The following is a 22,228-nucleotide window of genomic DNA, read 5'->3' on the forward strand; positions in this document are numbered from 1 at the left end:
AGGTATCCAAAGGCCGACTTACTGTATCCTAGTTTGTCTGTCTGTGACTGCTATAAACCACTGCCAAAGTAATGCCGCTTATGTTCTAACGAGATCTTTTGACCTGTGTCTTAAAATAGTTTCAAAGGATGTAACATCATAAAATTAAATCTAATCGCCTAAGCACACCACTCAAGGCCTTCCATCCTGACAAATGATGTCCCTCTGTACCCATCTGCATTTATAAATATTGATTTTATTTGCTTGAGTTACTCATCTCACATTCTTTCCTTTTACTTAATATTTACACACCCTCAGCATCCAGCCCAAATGTCAGCGTCTCTGTTGAGTTTTTTTCTAATCCTCTCAAGTAGGTTTGGTTGGTGTTTGTGTTCCATGCTCACAACTGTCTAAAGGTTCCAAGGGAAGAATTTACGGCATTCCTTTGCAATTACCTGGTTTTACTTCCACAATAAAGAATGACTCCTAGGTAGTCATCATGTGTTTGAATTTATTGCTCTTACAACATTCCTCCATTGCATTCATTCAGTTCTTACCACAAGTGCAAGAACTCAATGAACTCACTGGAGGAGTAAAAAGGTATTTGCGTGTCTGTGAATCACTGTTCCTCTCCACACCTTCCTGTACGGTGATCTGTGGAGCTCAACAAGAAAAAGTGACCCCTTGAAATGACCTTGTTTACTATCCTTTGTGTCTCTACCCATGGAGGGCTGCCCTTAGCAAGAGCCTCTGGTCACCAACAGCTGCAGACATTGAGCAATATACTTCTTCCAACCTCTGAGGTGGTCATTTCTCCATGACGTTTTTAATTGGCTCTGTATTCAAAGCTTTTCTTTTATTTTTCCCTCTCTTGTATTCCTTCCTCCATGAATGATACCACCTTAAAAAAAATTTTAACCAGTTTCTACATTGTGTTGGTTTATATTTAAGCATAATTATTTGTGAATGTGTTTTTATGCCTCCACTCAATTACAAGCTCTTTAAGACCATATGTGAATTTTCTTATTTCACTCTCTTACACATATCCACAGAAGTGCATAGCTCAGTGCTTCCTAATTGCGATTCTTAGTACAGTAACTGGTATCACTATAAACATCCTTCTGTTGTCATTTCTTAAAATAGATTTCACATTATTTCTGCCAAAGATGATAAAATGCAGAAATGCCTTTCATGGAATTGAGTATTTTTATTTGTCCAAAAATGTCCTGAAGATTTCACGTGAGCTTGTATTTTTCTAGAGTTGGGCTAATGCATATCCATGTGTGGGCTTTAGATTACTGTATTGTTTTCCAAAGACAACTAACTTGGTTACATTGCCAAACTTAGAAAAACAAATATAGTACAGATGAGTCAGACCCCAGTCCTTGGTTTAGTAATAAAGCTAGTTATTTTTTAAGCTAGTCTAAAAGTGATAATGAAGTAAAGCATTCACATTCTTCAGAGTGCACAGCCAAGCAAAAGTCATGATGCTGGTTTTTACAATGAATTACAGAATCTCCTTCGCATTAGAGAAAAAGTTCTTTCTAAAAGTTATGTGTGTGTGTGTGTGTGTGTGTGTGTGTGTACATGCATGCACACATTTGTAAAGAACAGAAGGAACAAGTCTAAGTGAAATGTGAAGGCTTTATGTGTCAGGGAGGATGGCAGGAGAAGCTATTCGGTGGATAAGGTGGGAGGGGTGCATGCAATGAACTGCGTGCTCTCTGCAGATGGGACCCATTATTTTATCACTAATGAGTTTATTTGTCAAACACTAAAAACAAAGATAATAGAACTGCTATTTACCTGCCTGTACTAAAACCTGCAAGTGACTTCTGTTATTCCAAAACTTCTGTATGTGAAGATGCTTTTGTCCAAGATATGTTTAGCAACATCCAGTTTATAAAATACTACAAAAATACACATTTTCTGCAAGAAAAGTTTTGTAAAAATGATTTTAATATAACAAAAAAAAGTTTGTTTGTAAATAAGCAAGCATGTGCAGGAAGGAGGACAAGAGGACTAAAATAGCTACATGGAGACAATGATGTTTTTGGCTTTTCAGAAGGTAAAGGCCTCACAGTGAATTAATATCAAGTATTTTCTCTATATATTTTCCCTCTACCAGAGACTTTGAAAAAAAAAAAAAAGAATCTGTTGAAGACTATTCTACTTGTGAATGAGCTTTGAATTACCTTTGCTTCTGTCAAAGCCCATTTATCAACCTGACAGTGTGAGTCTCTAAAAGCAAATAAGGGCAGGAAGAGGCCCTGCACTGTTGCCTCAGCAGCATTAAGCTTCTTTTCCAACACAAGGAAAGACATCTTAGAGATAGCTACAGTATTTTACACAAACTCAGCTAAACACTTAATAATGTCTTTTTTGCAGACCCTATACTGAATGTATTTGATACAATTCTGCTTTTTTAATCATTTATTTATTTATTTGGAGCAGGGTCTCACTATTCAGCTCAGACACACAGTAATCCCCCTGTTTCAGCCTCCCCAGTACTGGGATTATAAGCGGGCACCACCATGCCCTGTTTCAGAGGCCTGACACACCTGGGAACCTGGGGCCAGCATGGTATGCTGTATCGGGGATTGTACCAGGGTTCCTGCGCTTGCCAGGCAGGCCCTTAGACCACAGAGCTATCTCCCTGGCACCATGATATAATTCTTCAATGTTCCTATTCTTCAAGACTGCACTAAAAATCCATATATTAAAAAAATCCATATATTTGTTACTCCTCAAGAATCAGGCATATATATTTTTAAAATATGTAAGTCTAGAGAAATTCCTCCTCCATTATCTATAAAAACAGTAACTCTCACCATGTCTTGAAATTCTATTTATATTTTTATATTATTTTCTTTTTTAAAAAAATATTTATTTGTGTGTGTGTGTGTGTGTGTGTGTGTGTGTGTGTGTGTGTGTGGCTAGCTCAGCCCACCAGGGGGCAGGGCTGGCTGGCATGTGGTGCTGGGGGATTGAACCGCGGTCCCTGTGCTTTGCTAAGCTTGTTCTAAGTAGGTGCTTTAGACCACTGAGCCATCTCACCAGCCCCCTATATTCTTTTCATAGAAAACTAAAGACATAGAACAATATAATATGAAGGTTTATTTTCACACAAATATGCGTATTTCCCATGTTTTCTGGAAATCTTTTTGGGTAGAAGTGTTTTCTATAGGTTTTGGTAAATTAAAAACATCTGATTAAGTCTAAGTTTAATAAAATGATAATTTTGTTGCTATAACCTACAATTTTAGAGAATGGTTTGCTTGCACAAATGCCTACAAATGAACATTCAACATCTAGACACAACTGCTTGTGTTTTATTAGCCACTGTCCTTGTGAACATATCTATGTAACTTGAACAAATGCTTTTTACTAATGGTGTGGAACATTCTAGAAAGAATTCTATTAAACAAAAAGTCAGTCTTATTATTGGATCTTGCTGGATCAATGATGCTAAAAACATTACCCAGCTACACTGAAAACCATCCACCGTCAGATGTCTACCTAAATAAATCCGGCCATAGTTTTTAATTGAATTAACTCTGAAATTATACCTTTGCATGAATGCATGTGTCGCTCAATGACTAAATCTTACTATGGGTAATCATTTGAGGATATATAAGGTGAAAATTGATGGTAGAAAAAAAGGTTTATTTTCACACAAATATGCATATTTCCCATGTTTTCTAGAAATCTTTTTGAACCATTTGAACTGAATTTTATGATGAACTACCTTTCTATTTTCAAATTAAACGACTCTATCAGTCATTTTCAATTTCAATGCAAGATCCGTTTCATTCCTAGTTGATGCAGTTACCTTAATAATACAATAAATGTATCTGCGATGTGGAAGATTTTACACTTTTTATTTATTTATTTATTTATTTGGTGGAACTGGGCATTGAACTCAGGCCCTTGTGCTTGCCAGGGAAGAGCTTATTCTACTGAGCCATCTCCCCAGCCCCACATGTTTTATTTTTAAGAGATTCAAATCTCAGAAATACAGCTCAGAACTTATCTGTTGAGGCAAACATCAAATGAGACTAATTTCAACTGGGCATATTTGACACTAATTTGTGTGCAAATATATGTAGACATATCTAGATAGTTTCATATTATTCACATGAGTGTAACATTTACAGATTTTGAAAAAATCTAAAACATAGATAACATTATTTTACAGATGTCTATTTATAAATTAACATAAATATAATCATGACAAAAATAATAGAAAAATTATGCCAGATGTACATATGGAAATTTTTTCCTTATCTTTTCTCCTTGAAAGAGAGGTTTCAACTCAACTCACTTCCATACAAATTTTATTATTATTTTCTTTATATTCACTGAGCCAAAACTAAAGTTGTGTGAAAATTAATTCTGGTCATTAATGAAGTAAATGTGTTGAGATGCTATATCTGCTTTCCTTAGATATTTTTATAGTATATAAAAGATGTTTATTTTTGGTTTTTTTTCCTTTAATTTCTTTGTTTTAAAAATGCCTCAGCTTATCATGAGAAAGCCCTAAATTCCATGAGAAGCAAACATGTTTTCACAGAAGAACTTGAGACCCAAGGCACCTTTATCACTTTTCTTCCCTCAGCAAAATGTACTTACTGGAAGAAAGCTTTTGAGTGTTTCACTGGACAGAGGGGAGTAAGAGCATGCATGGGTCATGGTTTCTGAAGTTCGGAGCAACTCATCTGCTACAGTTGGCTTAGGGCTGCATTGTGATTGCAGTAGTCTCCCTTTTCTAAACCCTTACTTAACCTTAAAAATAAAGACACAAAAAGGTAAGTAGTAATGTTTTAAAAGTTATTTATATTGTCGACCAATTTAGCATTAGCACAAACACAACATCTGTATCAGTATGAAAATACACACTACATGTGCATACATACTTACTTATACTAAATAGGTTATATGCACTAAACAGAGGTCATCTTTTCTGTCACCCCAACATTTCTAGGACACGGTTAAAAGAGTGTCTGGAACCATATGTATTTTAAAACAAACGTTACTCCCTGAATTATAGGCTTTAAATCTGTTCTGAAAATAGGCACAAGGCCAGTGTAATTACTGCTTTTATGAGTCACCAAAGTAGCTCGAGGCACTGTTCATCCTATTTATACTTCAGTCTTGGAACAAATATTCAGGAGCCAAGGAAACAGCGACAAAGAGCAATGTCAGTGAAGTTCACTGGACACAACCTCTTCTCTTATAACTCAAACACAACTTAAGGTTCCCAGCAGACAGGTTAGGAGCCCTCCTGACTCCCCGGATGTCCTCAGTAGTTACAAGGGGACATGCAGGCAGGCACAGTTTCCTTTGAGGTCTGACCTTGCTGGGTTATTAAAGAATTGGATGCTACTGAAAAATTTGGCCATAGCAATTTACTCTGCAGCAGAATAATGCACTTCCCCGGAGAAGTGTCAGGTTATTGAATTCTTTGTGCTGAAATGTGCTTTGTGCAGGAGTATGTACAGGAGTCTACAAACCAAAGACACTTGCTATGCATTCCTTCTGCCTCTAGCTTACAGGTCATCTTGCTCCGAGGGAATGTCGGTGTGCAGTAATTTGTTCATTGAATATTATAAACATGTTTTCTTTATTTATCTCTCTTTTGTACTAAGTATTTTATGGTTAGCATAGTTTCAGAGTTCTTGTAGGTTCACAAAAAATGGAGAGAATAGTAGAGCTTTTACATCTAGTCCATAGGCAGTGGGCATATGTGGCTTCCATCTTTTAATTTTGTTTGAATGAATGGGATCAAATAAAAACTGAAAATCAAAATATACAGAATGGATAGATGTTGTATCTGTTGTCATCCTTTCATTCTGAGATAGGGAATTAGGGCTGCAGCAAATCAATTAAATAGCTGGGCAAAGTCTTTCCAAGTCAGGAGACCCAGGTTGCAGGTGCAGAACACACCATCAACAAGGGCTGTAGTTCCTGAGCACTATACCTGGAACCAATCAGAAGGGCTGTATCGTCAGCTCGTCCTTTCCATCTGGCAGAAGCCAAGGCAGTTTTGTGACAGGGCAGCTGACGCTTAAGTCCAACACCACACCAAGTGAGCTGTGGGCAGAACAATTGTACCATGGTAGTTTGAGGGAATGAAGAGCCCACCCAGGAATTTCAGTTCCCAAAGACCCCTTCCTGCATTCTCACGGCAGCTGTGAGTGTGCTCACTGTCCTGCCCCACTCTCCTGAGCATACGTCTTTTCAATCTCCCATGAATATACAGCCCTGCTACATCAAATATTTTATCAGTATATGTTTGCATAATAATGATTACATTTCTTGTGGGACTTGGCTCATATACACAACACATCTTGATTTTTTTTTCAATCTCTACTTCCTCCTCTCTTCCTCTTCCCTATATCTCTTGATCTGTGCATTTGAGAAAAATCTATTGCCTTACTTTCAAATATCTACCTTTAATTTTGTCTTTTATTTTTATATTGAGTTTCCTGTTAATGAGTGTCTTCTACAATGTTTTCTTAAGGATACGAGGAACTTGGCAAGAAATGCCCTTGGATTCACAACCTAGGAGAAATTGTATTCATTATTTTTGGTTGATAATTTTCTATTAGATCTAGAATGAATTTATGAAGATTATCCAGTGATCTTAAAAGGAAAAAGCTTATGATTCAGTTGATTTAAAAAATTTGTGTTATCATTCATAAATGAATGAACTAATTTGTGATAAGAAAGCTTTACAATTATTTTCACTTCTCACTCATTTTATATATTTTCATTGCTCCCTGGTCCTTTGATGATGTTTTATTTTGGGACCTGGCTACTGTCTCTCTCCTCTTCTGTTCCTCCAGCTAGTATTTAGCAACATTACAAGAAGTACTAAAATCCATGCTGTAAGCCATTCTGACACAACTGGTACTATTTAAGAAAAAGAGGGCTGGGGTGATAGCAAAGTGGAATAAGTGTTTCCCTGGCAAGTGCAAGGTCCTGAGTTCAATCCCTGGTACTGCAAGGGTAAAAAAAAGAAAAAGAAAATGCCTCAAAAGTTTAATGTCTTCCTTTCCAAGATAGGTAAACAGCAGAACCTGGATTAACCTAAACTGAAATAAGCTCCTGCTGCATGTAGGTATGCTGAGTCCAAATTTTCCTGAGTATCCACAGCACTATGAAATTAGTTTTAAAAACTTAAAAACATCAGATTATTGGACAGAAACAAACCCTAAATTCAGATGTATTTCACTGGATTTTGGTGCATCTGAAATATTTTTATGTTTAACATGCTTCACATCTGAATCTAATGCATAGCACATTTGAAAAATATAAATATTCTCCAAGTTCCTCATGTTATATAACATTTGTATAGATCTAAAACTTATGATCAAAATATTCATAAAACCCAGGCCTGCTTAGGTAGAGCACAGCACTCAGGGTTTAATCCCTGGAGTGCTATGCCGGCCGTCCAGCGGGGCTTGCTGAGAGAATAATAGAGACTAGGGGTGGTGGTGCACACCTGTAATCTCAGCACTTGGGAAGCTGAAATACATTAGAATCACTGAGTCTGACCCACGTAGTGAAACCCTGTAGACCCTGTAGACCTTGTCCTAAATACAGAAAAAACAAAACAAAACAACAACAAAAAAAAAACACCCAGGTCTTATCAGTTTTTTTATTTATTATGATCAATAACATTATGTGCTCAAAGACCATTGCTGGGGATTGCATAATCCTATTTTTCTTCCTGTACATTTCTTTAGAAAATTGTGGATATAATTAATGGATTATTGGAAAGATTTGCTTTAATGTTTGCACACTGAGCTCTGTCTTCTTATTTGTCCATTTGTTTGCTGTTTAGTGCTGCAGACTGAGCCCAGTGTCCTTTTTTTTTTTTTTTTTGTGGAACAGGGAATTGAACTCAGGCCCTTGCGCTTGCCAGGGAAGCACTTATTCTACTGAGCCATCTCCCCGGCCCTAGCCCAGTGTATTGAACATGCTGACCATATGTGCTATCACCGAGCTGTGTCGCCAGGGCCTGTCATTTCATTTTATATTTTCTTGAAGAAAATAGGGAGCATAATTATATCTTTATGAAATCCTGCTTGATATCACAATGCTATCATCCACATGGAAAAGGATATTTGGGTTGTTAAGTATGCTATCAATGATCTGAGAAGAACCTATTGAACCCCATCTATAATCAAATTTCACCCCCAAGTACCTGGAAAGAGCAATTCCATCATGATATTCCAAAGAGATGAGATCATAAAATAGTTAAGAGAGCCTCTTAGAAGATGTCTGGGTCACTGTCACATTTTGGGAATGTGACTTTGATGAAGGAGAAAGCCCAGTCAACATCACTGAACTAAATTCCCATTGAATTCTCATTTTGTTTATAGTATTCTCATGTTGTTTATAAACCTATGTTAAGTAAGAACTGAAAGAAGCAAAAGTTTATTAATTTTATTAGTATTTCTCTGTTGTGGGCCAGATAGTCTATAAATGCACTTATCTTTATGTATCCCTCATACTGCGTTGTGAAAGTCATCGCAGTAGACACCACTCAATCTGGCTTAGTGCTCCAGCCTTTAACTGTGTCTCTGTACAGCTAGGCATTGCTCCAAGGGAATGCCTTTAGGCAGTAATTTGTTTATTGACTACTATAAACATATTTTTGCTATTTGTCTGCCTTTTGTGGTTAACATTTTATTTTTAGAGTACATTAGAGCTCTCTTAGGTTCACAAAAGTTGTGAAAATGCGGGAGATTTCACATGTAGCCCATAGACAACAGGCAAATAAAGACTGCCCATTTACTTTGTCTTGAGCTAACAGAATCAGATAAAGAAATGAAGATCAAAGTGTTTAGCATTCCAGTGCCACAGTAGAAAAATTCTCTTAAACGTCATATTTATTTACAAGGTAAAGTGAACCATACATTCAGAATGTGTTTTCAGAGTAGTTTTTCTCTTTTTATATATTAGTGTGTGTGGACTGCTTCAAAGAGGTGATATATTGGATTGTAGATGATAAAACTAACATGATGGTATTCTTGCAGCAAGTCCTGCATAGTATCTCCAGGTCTGAATGCAACCTTGAAGCCTTACAACACTCTCGCTTCCAGGATGGGAGATATTTGTTCTGCTATCATCCTGTCATTGTGAGGTAGGAGAACTGTTTTCGAGCTACATCACCAGACCCTGTCTGTCATGTCATCTTATTGTTTTGCTGAAGGAAATAGGGGAAGAATTAAAACTTTATGCAAAGCTTCTTAGTACCAAAGATGGTATATTCCATTGTCATCCTTTCATTGTGAGGTAGGAGAGTACTTTGGAAGAAAGAAAGTGGTTCCTTCTAATGATTTCTACGTATTTCCTCTTAAACTGGCAAATTTTAAGGGAAGAATAGCTTTGCTTTTCTCGGCATGGTCAATGCTAGCAGGCTCAGGTGGACCTGCAGTTGAATTACATGTTCAGCGACTGCTGAATCAATGAACTGGCTGATTCAGGTCAGAAATGGGGCCATAATTTAGTCCATTTTTCTGAGTGTAAGAGGAACGCTCATATATGATACGCTGTTATGAAAACACGTGCGGAAAAAATATGGTGGTATTAACCATATCTAAGTCTTAACTGTTCAGTTCTTGTATCTCCCAACTTCACTGCCATTCTCTTTGCAACTGAGTTTTAACAGTGAAATTGTACTGAAAAATTAAAATATGTTGACATACAAACAAGTATATTGACATACGATATTTTTTTGCTAGTCCAACAGATTGTTCTGACGAAAAAGATTTCCAATAATATTATAAGAAAGCTAGTATCTGCTAGCGTGTTCATATCTATACTAGCTTGATAGAACTTTTTCAACATTTTTGGAGTTAAAAAAACAATGATGGAGAATGTGAATATCACCCGATAGTCACAGTGACAAACTGTTAACTTTTGTTACATAGCACATGCTGGCTTATGTAATAACCTTTCTTTAAGCACATTATCTGCATTTTTTTTTCTCTAACTCAACTTCGTTTGTAAAGTTCCTACATATACACGACACATTAGACCTTCTTCTCCACTGCTGACTACACACAGGCTTTGTAATTGGAGAATCATTAATGTTAGCCTGAATGTGATCTCTTAGCAACAGGTAAAAGGAAAAGAAAGTTGGAAATTGCAACCCTGACTCCAAACTACAAAGTGGGGACAATTTTCAGTAAAGTCCATCTAATTTAAAATCTCTTTTCTGCCTCTCAGAAAGCCTGACCACTAAGCATTGCTATTAAAGTGCTCAGCATTCCAGCTCACCAAAGAATTGCTCTCCTGGATCTCGGAGGACTTAGACCTAAGCACACCAGGAGGAAGCTGCCACACAGGTCTTACATTTATCACCAATATGCAGGCAAGGAGATGAAAATATGACAAAAAAGAATTCCTGCGTTGACCAAGGAAAATAATAACATACCAAACATACATAGCAACCTTCAGTGGTGTGTCTCAGCTCCTCACAAAAGCATGACTGGTAAAATGCACTATCACACAACTGACAAACAGAACTGTAAGTTAAAAATCTATCATTGCCAAATTGTAAAAGTCAAAGTCAACTTGGAACCAGAAATCAAAACTGACCTCAACTAGTAGCAATTTAATAGGTGAAACAAACTAAGAAATCACATGTGAGCTAGATTCAGCTGTGTGTGTATTTCTGTGTGTGTGTGTGTGTGTTTCTGTGTGTGTTGCATATGTGCAGTATGTTAAATTGTGTCCACTAAAATATAGTGAAGTCCTGACCTCAATTACTCAGAGTGCAAAATAATTTGGATATTAGGAAATTGGGTGTTTGCAGATATGATTAGGTAAATTTTGATGGGCTCATACCTGAGAAGGCCAGGCCCCTGGTGTGATAGGATTGGTACTGTCACAAGAAAACAAAAGTGATATGAAAACAGAAACACCCAGGTGAAAAACAGATGATAACAGAGGCAGAGATTGGAAGAATCTCCTTCAGGCCACACAGTACTAAGCACTGCTACAACCATTAAGCTAGGAAGGGACACAAGGGGAGGCTATTTAGAGACTTTAGAGAGGGGTCGTGGCCCTGCTGACCTTTTGATTTGGGACATCTATGACTTAGGACCATGAAAGAATTTTCTTGTTGTTTTTCAACCACTTACTACGCAAGGTTTCATTGTGAGAATCTTAGAAAACCAGTACAATTCCTGTGTGTACATCTACCACCACAACCTACCCTACACATCTAAACAATGGTAACACAGAGTTATAGGCAATCGTTTCAAAGACACTACATCTTGGTAACAGCTGTCAAGGTGATTTTTTCACCCCTTCATATTGTTTACAATGTTTCTATTTTAAATATAAAGTCTATTGTAAGACAGTAGGAGGGAAATATTAAGTAAATGCAGGAGGGTTTCCCTGAGGCATGGCCTACTGAGCAAAAACAAGGTTAATTATTTTTTTACTTGTAAGCTAGATAGCATTCTAAGTTTTCACTTTTAAAATAGTACTCATATCTATAATGGAGCCCAAAACATAAAATTATGTCTTTTTACTTACTTTTGGACATTTAACATAGTCATATAAGTGACATTTAAATCTCCTTGACTTTTAAACACATTTTACAGTGTTTGAATCAGGGCATTGATATTGACCGTAGCACACACAGAGCTCGCTAAAATTGATTCTGTAGTTATTGCAAACTATTTGATGTGGGATGGATTTCTAATCTTCTTTCAGTCTCAATTCCTTCATATATAAAATGGGAATATTTACAAATTCTGCCCTTGCTGAGATATGAGAGAAGACATACATGTCAGAGGTAGCAGATATTTGAGTCCATTGCTTAGCAGATTCATGTTTAGTTAATATTATGTATCATTTGTGCTATAGACTGGCCCCACAATTTCAAATAATGAGTATATTAAACTTTATTTTAAACTTCATTCTCTTAAAGTCTCTTCAGACACTCATTAACAATTACCTCAGTGCGTATAAAATATGCATGGGTACTGTACCAATCCATTTTCTGTTGCTATAAGAAAAATTAGAAGCTGGATAAACTATGAAAAGTAGAAGATTATCTAATGCATGGCTTTGAGGTTAAAAGGCCAAACAAAATAGTATTGGCCTCTGTCATGGAATCCCTTGTTGTTTCATGGATTCTGGAGAAATGTAAAAGGGGACAGCCGCACAGAGCAGTGACCAAGAACATGTGTGGCCCTGTGCTGAAGCAACCTGCTTGCAATGCTGTTAGTTCATTTTTCAAAGCCCATTCTGAGAGCCTGAATCCAGGAAGGTGGAGAAATCCTAGCCTGAAAGCTGCCAATAGCCTCCATCTCCTGTAAGTTCCACCATGACAACTCTGTTGCCCTGAAAATCATATTATCAGCATGATAATCTTTGGGGAATAAACCATATCTAACCCAGAGCAAATACTATCTATCTATCTATAGATATACTGTATATTACATGTAATTATTATAGGCTTCAAACATTTATAGAAGTTCTTCTTTAAAAATTAGTGTTTCAATTTTCACAGGCTATGTAAACACCCTTTTTAATCTTGCTTATAGCCTCCAAAGTTACATTTCATATCAATCAAAGTACACATGAAAAACCAAGTTTCATGGGACATACACACAGAAACACCAAATTACATTTTGTATGGCCCCGTGGCATTTTGACAAAATAGCCCTGAAAAGAATATGAAGAAAGACTATGAGAAGAGGATCATGAATGTAGAAGAAAATTGTTTTTATTGATTTTCATTGGCAGTACAGTTCATAACACGAGCAGTAAATTTATGAAATCAGTTGTTGATTTGGCACTGAGAGCCAAGTTCCTCTAGAACTCTGAAGATTTGGCTTTTCATATCCTTCTGATTATTAATTTCTGAGTGTCAGGCCTGCTTCTGATGTCCAAAGGATAAGAACGGGGACAAAATAAAGGAAATTAGATATTTTAAGTGAACAAGAAACTATTACTTGTAGAAAAAGAATCCTGCTTCAAGATCTTAGAATCTATATTGGTTCTTTTATGTATTTCTTTTCTTTGATACAGAATGTGATCCAGTACAAAAATAAAAATCTGACTTGGAAACACAGAAGTGAGAGGCAATATCCTTAGTGCACTCAGACATATCTGATATACTAGGATGCTCTCAACAATTTTTTTAAATGTTGGAAATTTTACAGTTATAATAGATGGTTATCATACTGCCAAAGGCTTTGGCTTTCTGATAACTTCATAAGAGACACATTTGAGATACCATCTTTAATATAACAAATAAGTTATATGCCAACAACACAAGAATCTGAAATTATTTGTAAAGACTTTTTCTGGATATCAAAAAATTGCAGAATCCACTGTTCCTCTCCCTCGTGTATGGTCCTATTGCCATTTGCTTTCTGACACTTTACTAAGTGCAGTCATAAAGTGGAGTGTTTCCTTCAGCAGAAGAGAAGCAGAGGGGAATTATGCTGCTCAGAATATCCTTAATTCAATAAACAAAGTCTCTGTATATAAGCACAACCAATTTAACTGTGTTGACTCAATTGGTCAATCAATTCTGATTTAAAGCAAAGGTCAGATCAGTCAAGCTAGCAATCAATTCAAAGAAAATTAGTAAAAATTTTGCTTTCAATCTGCATACATTGAATATTACAGGTGATGCAATTATTTCAGCAAAGAAGAAAAAAATATCTAATTCTGTAACCCTGACCTTAAGATCATTGAGTTATAAGTCTGATTTGTTAAAATGTTATTTTTTACTCTTTTTGCCTCCGGCTATTTTGATACTACAAAAAGACTTGAACATCATGGAGTCACAGGTTTTCACTGAAAAGATTCAGATACATTTTATGATAAAGAAAGCTAAATATGGCTTTATATTTTCTACTATTTTGCATCTCAGGTCGAAAACTAGGTAAGATTTGACAGCAGGAAATAAAAGATTAAGTCTCTAAAAGAAAATTAATACTAAAAACTATAACTTTTTGTATCATGTCACTATCTAGATACATAGAAATTTTTAGAAATAAGTGAAGTCATATTAAACTCACATGAAATCTCAGAACCACACTCATGCACCACAGTTCACTGTGGGAGAGACCTACTGAGTCAATAACTGACAGGTAGCTTGAAGTAAAATAGATGCAAAGATAAAATCATAAATATTCAACTCAGCAGGCATCATAAATAACACAAAACACAGTTTCTAACACAATACATGCCATTTAGAGAACACTGAATGCTTTCAAAGAGAAAGCATTACAGTGAAATAATTAATACGATCTCAGAGAAATGAGGAGGCCCTCCTTGTGATGGGCTGAGCGTTGAGCATGCTGGCTACTCACATAAGTTCTGTTTGTGGAGAAAGATGAAAACTTTCCTTCAACATTTTTAGAGAAATTTAAACAAAATGATACTTGTCATGCATGAAGTGGAAAGAACATTAAAAATTGTTTTCAGGAATGATAAGGATGAGCAATGATAAGTTAAAGGAGTCCACTCTTTCATCCATGTGACTGAGGATTTCTATTTTAGTAGAAATTACTAATTTTGTGCAGATGGTAAAGGGACCTGGAGAGAGGGCAAGACGAGGGTGGAGGTGAATAAAAGAACCAAGAAGCAACATGTACATGGACCAACTCCCAACTATGAGTGTATTACATATTATAAAGATATACTAATGAAAACTGATAAAAATACAGTACCTTAAATTAAATTTAAGAATTACAATCATATTCATAAAGATTACACATTACTTTCAAATATATTGAAATTGAGTGATTTAGACTTTAGAAGTAGCAAGAAGTAGTTGTTCTTGGAGAGTATTTAAAACTCACCATATATTCACAGTATGAAAATTACACAAAGAATCAGCCCAAGCTAATGGAAAAGATGCGATTAGTTGAGCTTTGGCAGATGTTCAGTTACAAATCATGAAAGCTGTTCCCTCAAGGGACTTTAATTAAATGGTTGGCCACTAAGGGCCATCCAAACAATACGGCAGTACACAAGACAGACACATTTAAGGATCTCACTGGATCCTGGAAGATCCCTGGAGATGGGAAAAAATAAGCATTTCTTTGAAATCTAATACTAGCAAAAGTATAATTAAGTGACCTCAGAGTAACTCTCTGTGGGTGAGATCTTGGTTATTTAAAATGCGAAAAGCAGTCATTTTTTTGTCATAGCAAGGTAGATGGCCTCATAACCTAGATTAGTAACAGTGTAGCCATCAAAGTTTGTCTTTTACCATACATGTGAGCAAAGTGAGCTTTAAAGCAGATGGGGATGAGTTCTTTTACACATGGCATCAACTTGTGGGTAAAGATAAGGTGCTGCTCAGTGAGAATCAGCACAATCCTTATATTTGGGGGCTCTGGCACAAGCACTGTTGTTTTAGCAGAAAGGCAGGCATTGGGCTGATTCTAGCTTTCAGGAAGCCTCCAGAGTGGTGCAGTCTTGTGAGCTGTTTGCTTCAACTTTGCTGAGCCTCCTCAACTTATAGAAGGAATCTAGAGTAAAAATCTTTAAGGTTACTTTCAGACAATAGATAGATAGATAGATAGATAGATAGATAGATAGATAGATAGATGATAGATAGATAGATAGATGATAGATAGATAGATGATAGGTGATAAACATTTTACCTAGAATTATAAGCAAAATATTTCATTTATATTTAAATCTTATGGTTTATGTACAGGTGTCCTCCTAAAGCCTCATGCAGTCATGGGGAAGCTTCTGGAATTTGCGATTGATTGTTATGGGTGTGGGTGCTGCACCCATGGGGGGGGGCAAGTAATCTGCTTTACAATGTAAGGAGGGGAGAGAAGCTTCCGAGCTGCAGGTGCTGCTGCCTCTCCCTTTGCTCTTTGCTGCCATCATGAGTGGCTTCTCTGTGCCATGTGTCCTCCTGCCTTAGAGCCAGCTGAGTATGGATTGAAACCTCCACTAACTGTGAACTAGGTAAATCTTTCCTTCCTCGATCTTGGGTGTTGAGTATTTTGTTCCAGCAACAAGAGAAGAGTATCTAAGACATTTAATCCATCTATGTGTAGAATATATAAAAGGTATAATAATCTAGTACCATGATTTTATGGAGAGTTCTATTAGAAACATCAAATTGTACTTGATCTTAGCCAAAAAGCTGAGCAGCGACAGAAACATCAAGTTGAATGCACAGACATTTAAGTAAACTATTCTTGCAATTATCTAAATTATTATTTACTCCCAGAATTTTGAACAAATGCAAATGCACATCTACCTAAGACAAGCTTAGGATCATACTATTATACTCTGTGTTCAAACTAGTTAAAGTATATAATTTTTGGAGCAAATAAAACAACATTGAAGTGATGTGGAACTCATTCATTAGAAGAAAAGATTTACATAATTATAATGTATATTATGAACACATATGATTTAAGTAATTTCAATACATACAATTCTACTCTCATTTCTCAACAAGCATCAAAGTGCATAAACATAATGAAAATGCTTGGTAATATAATACTAATATGTTATTGGAATGAAAAGCATTTGATTTCTCATTATTGTAAGAACATGACTTAAGAAATTGTAAGTCATAGATGAAAATTGCTAGAAAGTGCTCATGGGATAATTCTCAGAACGAAGATCTGCTTCAAAATTGTTTGTCACCTTAATTCAATTAGAATATAAAGTAACTTTAGATTTCACAAACAAGAATGAAAGACCATGACAGTAAGGGAATGATGACAGGAAATCAGACAGACATCACAAGTTTCAAAAGTCAGTTCTAAAGAAGAAACTTGACTTACTCCTCAGGCACCAGTTATCTCAGTACAAGAGAAAGAAGTTGCTTTGACTTTTATGGAGCCTTGCAATAGGTTCTGTCTTCTCCCCAATTAAAAACTGAACAACAGCTTTTAGATCTGCATTCACTTGTACGTGGCAGTAAGTGTCAGTCTGGGAATAGCTTCACAATTCCGTGCATCACAGCCTCCGTTGTTTCTTCTACTTGGCTCTGCTCACGCTGTTGTTCTCCTTTCGAATGACTGTATCTAGAATTCTCCACTCAAGACTCCATTATTATCTGAAGCACATTTGTCTCTCTGAGAGAGTATTTATTAAGTTTGCTACCAGAATGCCAACACAGTTGGTGTGAAAGGCTGCCAGGCAATTAGCTGTTTCATTCAGAAACTTCCAAAAATATTACCTAGATTGTTAGAAAGGTCTTTTACCTCCTAGTTAAATCAGCTGTCAAATTATATTTATTGTTCTCAGGAAGCTAATTAAAATAAAAATAAATACAAAATTTAGAAAATCTTCTCTGCAAGTGTATGTCATGTACATATATCATTTTCTTCTCTGTTAAATACATTCAATTCACTTACCTAAATGATTGCTGTTTGTGTATTAGGTTTATAAACTTTTAGTTTAAATTTTTTTAATGGACTAGCATATGCAAGCAAAGCTGTAACAAGTAAAATATGTTGCTTACACAGTTATGAGCAATGAATTCCATAGAAACTCACCACTGGGAAAACCGTATTAAACAGCATAGACTAAAACAAAGAACACAGGAATAACTCTTTAAGTGATAAAATAAGTGTGTTATAATTCCTGATATGTTATCTCTGGCTTGGAATTAATTGTTTAAACTTTCATGTTTTTGTTTTTTAGGCGTTTGTTTTGTTTTGTTGTGGAATTTCTTGGATGAGTCATAGCCAATATTTTCTGTAGTACTCCAGTATAGTAGAACTTTTTCAATGCTGCAAATTGTGTTTGTAGCAGGCTTTTTTTTTTTTTTTTTTTTGGTCTAACATCATACTGCATTAAGTTTGCTGGAAGTCATTTAAGCTTAGCTGGATATGTACACACTAAGCATGTCCAGTGAGCATCCATTAGAGGATTCCTGTCTTTGAACTCTTAATCAACGTTCTGTTACTCTATAGGGCTCTTAGAAAATTTGTATTTTCAGGTAAATATCAGGTCTGTCCTTTAATATGACCTTATAAAGATGCTTCATCAATTTAGCAACTTAACAATGTTGTATGTACTTACTCGTTGCTAAGTAAGCCTTTCCTTGAAAATGGTTGTGTGGAGAAATAACTGGTAGTGATGAAGAAATACACAAGTAAAATAATAAAAGATATTTGTCAGATGAAAATTTTTCTAAACCAGCAACAGTTCTAAATGATGTACTTTTCTATGAATTCTTGGATCCAAAGTTGTGTAGGCATTTTTGATTATCTTATCATTGTAATAGAATGTACTGCTCTTGTAGCTGAACTCAGTTACATCTGATTTATGTGACTTCGAACAGTGTGTCATCAGAGCCAGGTTCACTCACAGAGATGAAGGAGACTTATTTTATTTTCTTCACTAATTGCCTATGCAGAGAAAATAAAATATATTGAAAATCACATAGCTAACTCCTCAACACCCTAGTAATTTTCTGTGAATCACCATTGTTAAAAGTGAGAGTGCTTATGTTATTTACCAAATTGTTCTTTAAGATCATTTGCTCGTATTTATAACATATTCGACAAAAGATGGAAATAAGATTTTTATTTAAATAAAATCAGAAAGTAAATGTCGATTTCTTATATGTGTGAAGCAAAACAGGGAAACATAAGGATCTTTCTTGTGACTGAAAATTTCTCTGTAAACTGGCAAATAAAAAAGAAGAGTTTCATCTGCTTTTAAATGTTTTCACTAAGACACGTTTCTATGTTTTATGAATATATTTGGCCAAGAGTCAAGGGCCAAGTGTCAACTATAATAAAGAACATTTTCTCTAAACAATGAGATTTACAATAAATGAATACTTTATACTATTTCTCTAAAACATTATCTTAAATTTCTTCTATTCATCCATTAATCACATGCCAAAATAGTAAAATTTTAAAGATAATGGTAGCATGTAGAAAATTTTTTTCTTTTCTTTCGTATTTTAGGGAAGGGTCTAGAGGGTATTCAGTGTCTCACTACTAGATCGAACTCCTAGTGATCTGCCTGTTTACAGCCTCATAAGACTTAGGATTACAGGTGCACACCACCACGCTCAGTCTCAATTGCCATCTCAGCGTGCCCCAGGGGCTGGGCTGGCACAGCAGGCCCTAGATTGAACCCCCGGCCTCTGTACCTGCTTGCAGGCAGGTTGATCTGCTGAGCTATTTGGCCGCCCCTGAATGTAGAAATTTGTATTTAAAAAAACACACTTCTCTTTACAATGACATTCACGTGTCCTCCAGGCATAGAAGGTCCCCAACGAAACACTTAGCGATCAGTGACATTAACAATTAGGCAATGCAGGTTACTTCATCATAAAGCAGATAAAATTGACAACCTTAGGTGTTCATTTTTCCACATTCACAAATCTTAAATGTAGTGAAAATTTTCGATTAACAAATTAAACACATCCCTCTCACTATTAATCTTTTCGTTTGTTTGTTTTCTTTTAGGATGCATACTGGTCTCAAAGTATATTAGCAAGCACAATTGACTACTTTGGTAAATAGTATTTCCTCTTTGAGTAAACAGAGAGTGAGTCTCCTTTGAGAATAAAGACGGTGCCAACTTTTTGGTGTAATGCTCAATTCTAGGGCCTGAGATCCTGCCAACTGCTTATTAAGGTTGATGAAATAGGTGCCACTTGGAGTTTTTAAAAATCTGCTATTTTCTAAAACCATTATAATCTATAATGAAGTTTTGAAAAACCTACTTTTATCCAATGATTTTGAAGATTGTAAAATGTGTAGCTGTCACATTATAAATGTCTTAAAATTCATATCTAAAATTTTAAATTTATTTTTATACTTAAGTATGTAAACTTCAATAGAAGTAAACCTATAGCTAAAAAGTACTCTTGAATTCTGAAAACAGTCTCATTAAATTCGACATGCTATTTATTTGAGGGGAAGAGAAGTTACAAAAATGTAATATCTGATTTTAAGACGGATCACATAAAGTTAGAAACCAAAATTTCAGTTAAAAAGAAAAGACAAAGCTAAATATCATGTGCTTCAACGACAAATCCATATTTGTACTGTAAATTTTGAATATTGTTGTATTCATAGGTTACTGAAATATTTAGAGAGAATTACTTGATAGAAATAATGCCATAAAAACTAACAAACAGGTGTGTCAAAATAAAATATGTTAAAACAACATGGCATGCCAGCGAGATAGCTCAGCAGACTAAGCTCCTGCGTAGGCAAGCGCAAGGACCAGGTTCAAGCCCCACCACCACCACATGCAGTGCCGGCCTTGCCCTCAGGTGCTCTGAGCCAGCCCCAGAATCCTGGCATGGTGGTACACACCTCTAATCCCAGCACTTGTGGCTGAGACAGAGGATCACTATGAGTTCAAGCTGTGTAGTGAGACCCTGCACCAAATATATAAGAAAATAAAAAAATAATAAATAACATGGCATGAAATGCAGCAACAGCTATGGTAGATTGGTAGAATAATTTGCTAGACGCTCTAAAGTCCACTTAAATTTATGAAACAAATTAGCCATAGAGAAAAATAATCAAGTGAACTGAAATTCTGCAAAAATAAAGAGATTGTAATGCTAATGACATAAAAAAGGAACAAATGTATGAAACCAAGTGTAACCACTGGCATCTGTAGCATTGTCTTTTCCACACAGGGGCACTGTGGAAAGAAATCAGAAGCTTTGGTGTGGTTGATCTCATGCCACTCAGAATACTGTCATTAAATCGAGCAAGATATATGTCTCAGTGTCTTTCTAATCACCTGGTAACAGGAGGAAAGCTATAAAAGAAGACTTTTGCAATACATTAAACTCATAAAGCCAGGTGGATCCTTTTAAAGTTGGTGTGGTTTAAGCTAGATGTGCTCCCATTGCTTCAAACGTCTACCTTTCAGAAGGGGCTGTTAATCTGTATCATCTTGCTTATATCGGTACAGCTGTAATATTAATAGTCATCAACATTTTTGTTCATATTCACTTTGACACATTAATTGTCTTTAGATTTGTTGTGACTTTTTATTTCACATATAACTCTCAAGACATTCTGCTTTGAATGATGGATTAAAAGTTGTTGCAGGTCTAGGTTATCTACCTCTTTGCCTTCTGTTATCATCAGAATTAGAAATGATTCATATAATCAGTAAAATTAATTTTTAGAATCTACTTTTAAAGCCTGTTTTGCCAGTCTAAAAAAACAAAAAGAATAATGAAATACAGCTACCCATTCCCAAGGACTACACATTAGCTGTGGGAACAAGGCATAAATATGTGACAAGCCATAAGCCAGTAACAGTTGGTAGGTATCAAATAGAAAGTGAGTGTTAACACACATCAGGAGGGTCATAAACTACAGTGAAATGATCATAGAGACTTTGAGGAGCTGAGAAGACTCAGTAGAAGATATGGAAATGGAAAAGCTTTGCCAGAGCTAAAGTTCGGAGTTAGTGACACACAAAGATGGTTAATGTATTACAGGTTGAGTAAAAAACAAGAGTAGATTGTGGAAACGAGGAAGAAAGTCTAAGGGCAGGAGGTGAATTCTGCACTGAGATACCAGGGTGCTGTGTATGACCAGTCACCAGCATGTGAAGGTCTCTGGTAGGGGCTCGTAGCACCGTCAAGTGGCCTTTTTCCAGGACTGGCTCGGGGATGGGTGTTCTGGAAATAGAATTTTTGTTATTTATTTATTTATTTTTAGGGAAGTGTCTACAGGTGTTCAGGGTCTCACCACTGGATCAGACTCATACTGATCTGTCTGTTTACAGCCTCTGAAGAGCTGGGATTACAGGCATGTGCCATCACGCTCAGTCTCAATGGCCCTCTCAGTGTGTCTGCGGGATAGGACCAGCACGACAGGCCTGGGGATTGAACCCCGGGCCCTGCGACTGCTTGCAGGTGCTTTAATCCTCTGGGCTATTTGCCCAGCTCTCAAATAGAATGTTTAGAATCTTAAAAAATGTCATGAATTGTCAATAAAACAATTGAAAAAGTCTTCATGGGTGGAAAAAGAAGTATTTGGAACCTTCTCGAAGGATTTTTTCTTGAAGAAAAAAGCCATTCAAATTGTATTAAAACCAAAATTTGATTTATAATAAGTGAGTATTGGTAATAACAAAGGACTTACCTATTTATAAGGGGTGAAGAGTTTAAATAGAGAGCAAAAAAATCACTAATATATCAAGATATGTTAGAAATTAGGATAATTTACAGTAATGGGATAACAGGATAATTAGGATAAATTAGAATAATCATGAT

The 22,228-nt window shown here is 36.0% G+C and overlaps 1 protein-coding gene across 3 annotated transcripts in view; it reads right to left on the reverse strand.

Moving 5' to 3' along the window:
- Pcdh7 (protocadherin 7) overlaps positions 1–22,228 on the reverse strand; it is a 443,283-nt gene that overhangs the window by 73,393 nt on the left and 347,662 nt on the right. The window contains exon 3 of one of the 3 annotated variants that reach the window (XM_023699164.1): positions 5,913–5,959. The exons of the other annotated variants lie outside the window; for them this stretch is intronic. Within the exon in view, the coding sequence (XP_023554932.1) occupies positions 5,928–5,959 (32 nt within the window). The 3' untranslated portion in view covers positions 5,913–5,927. Of the gene's footprint in view, positions 1–5,912; positions 5,960–22,228 lie in introns of those variants that run through there. 3 annotated transcript variants of the gene reach the window in all.

The sequence above is a fragment of the Octodon degus genome, unplaced genomic scaffold (assembly GCF_000260255.1).
Source record: "Octodon degus isolate 3935 unplaced genomic scaffold, OctDeg1.0 scaffold00006, whole genome shotgun sequence".
NCBI classification, from domain to species: domain Eukaryota; kingdom Metazoa; phylum Chordata; class Mammalia; order Rodentia; family Octodontidae; genus Octodon; species Octodon degus.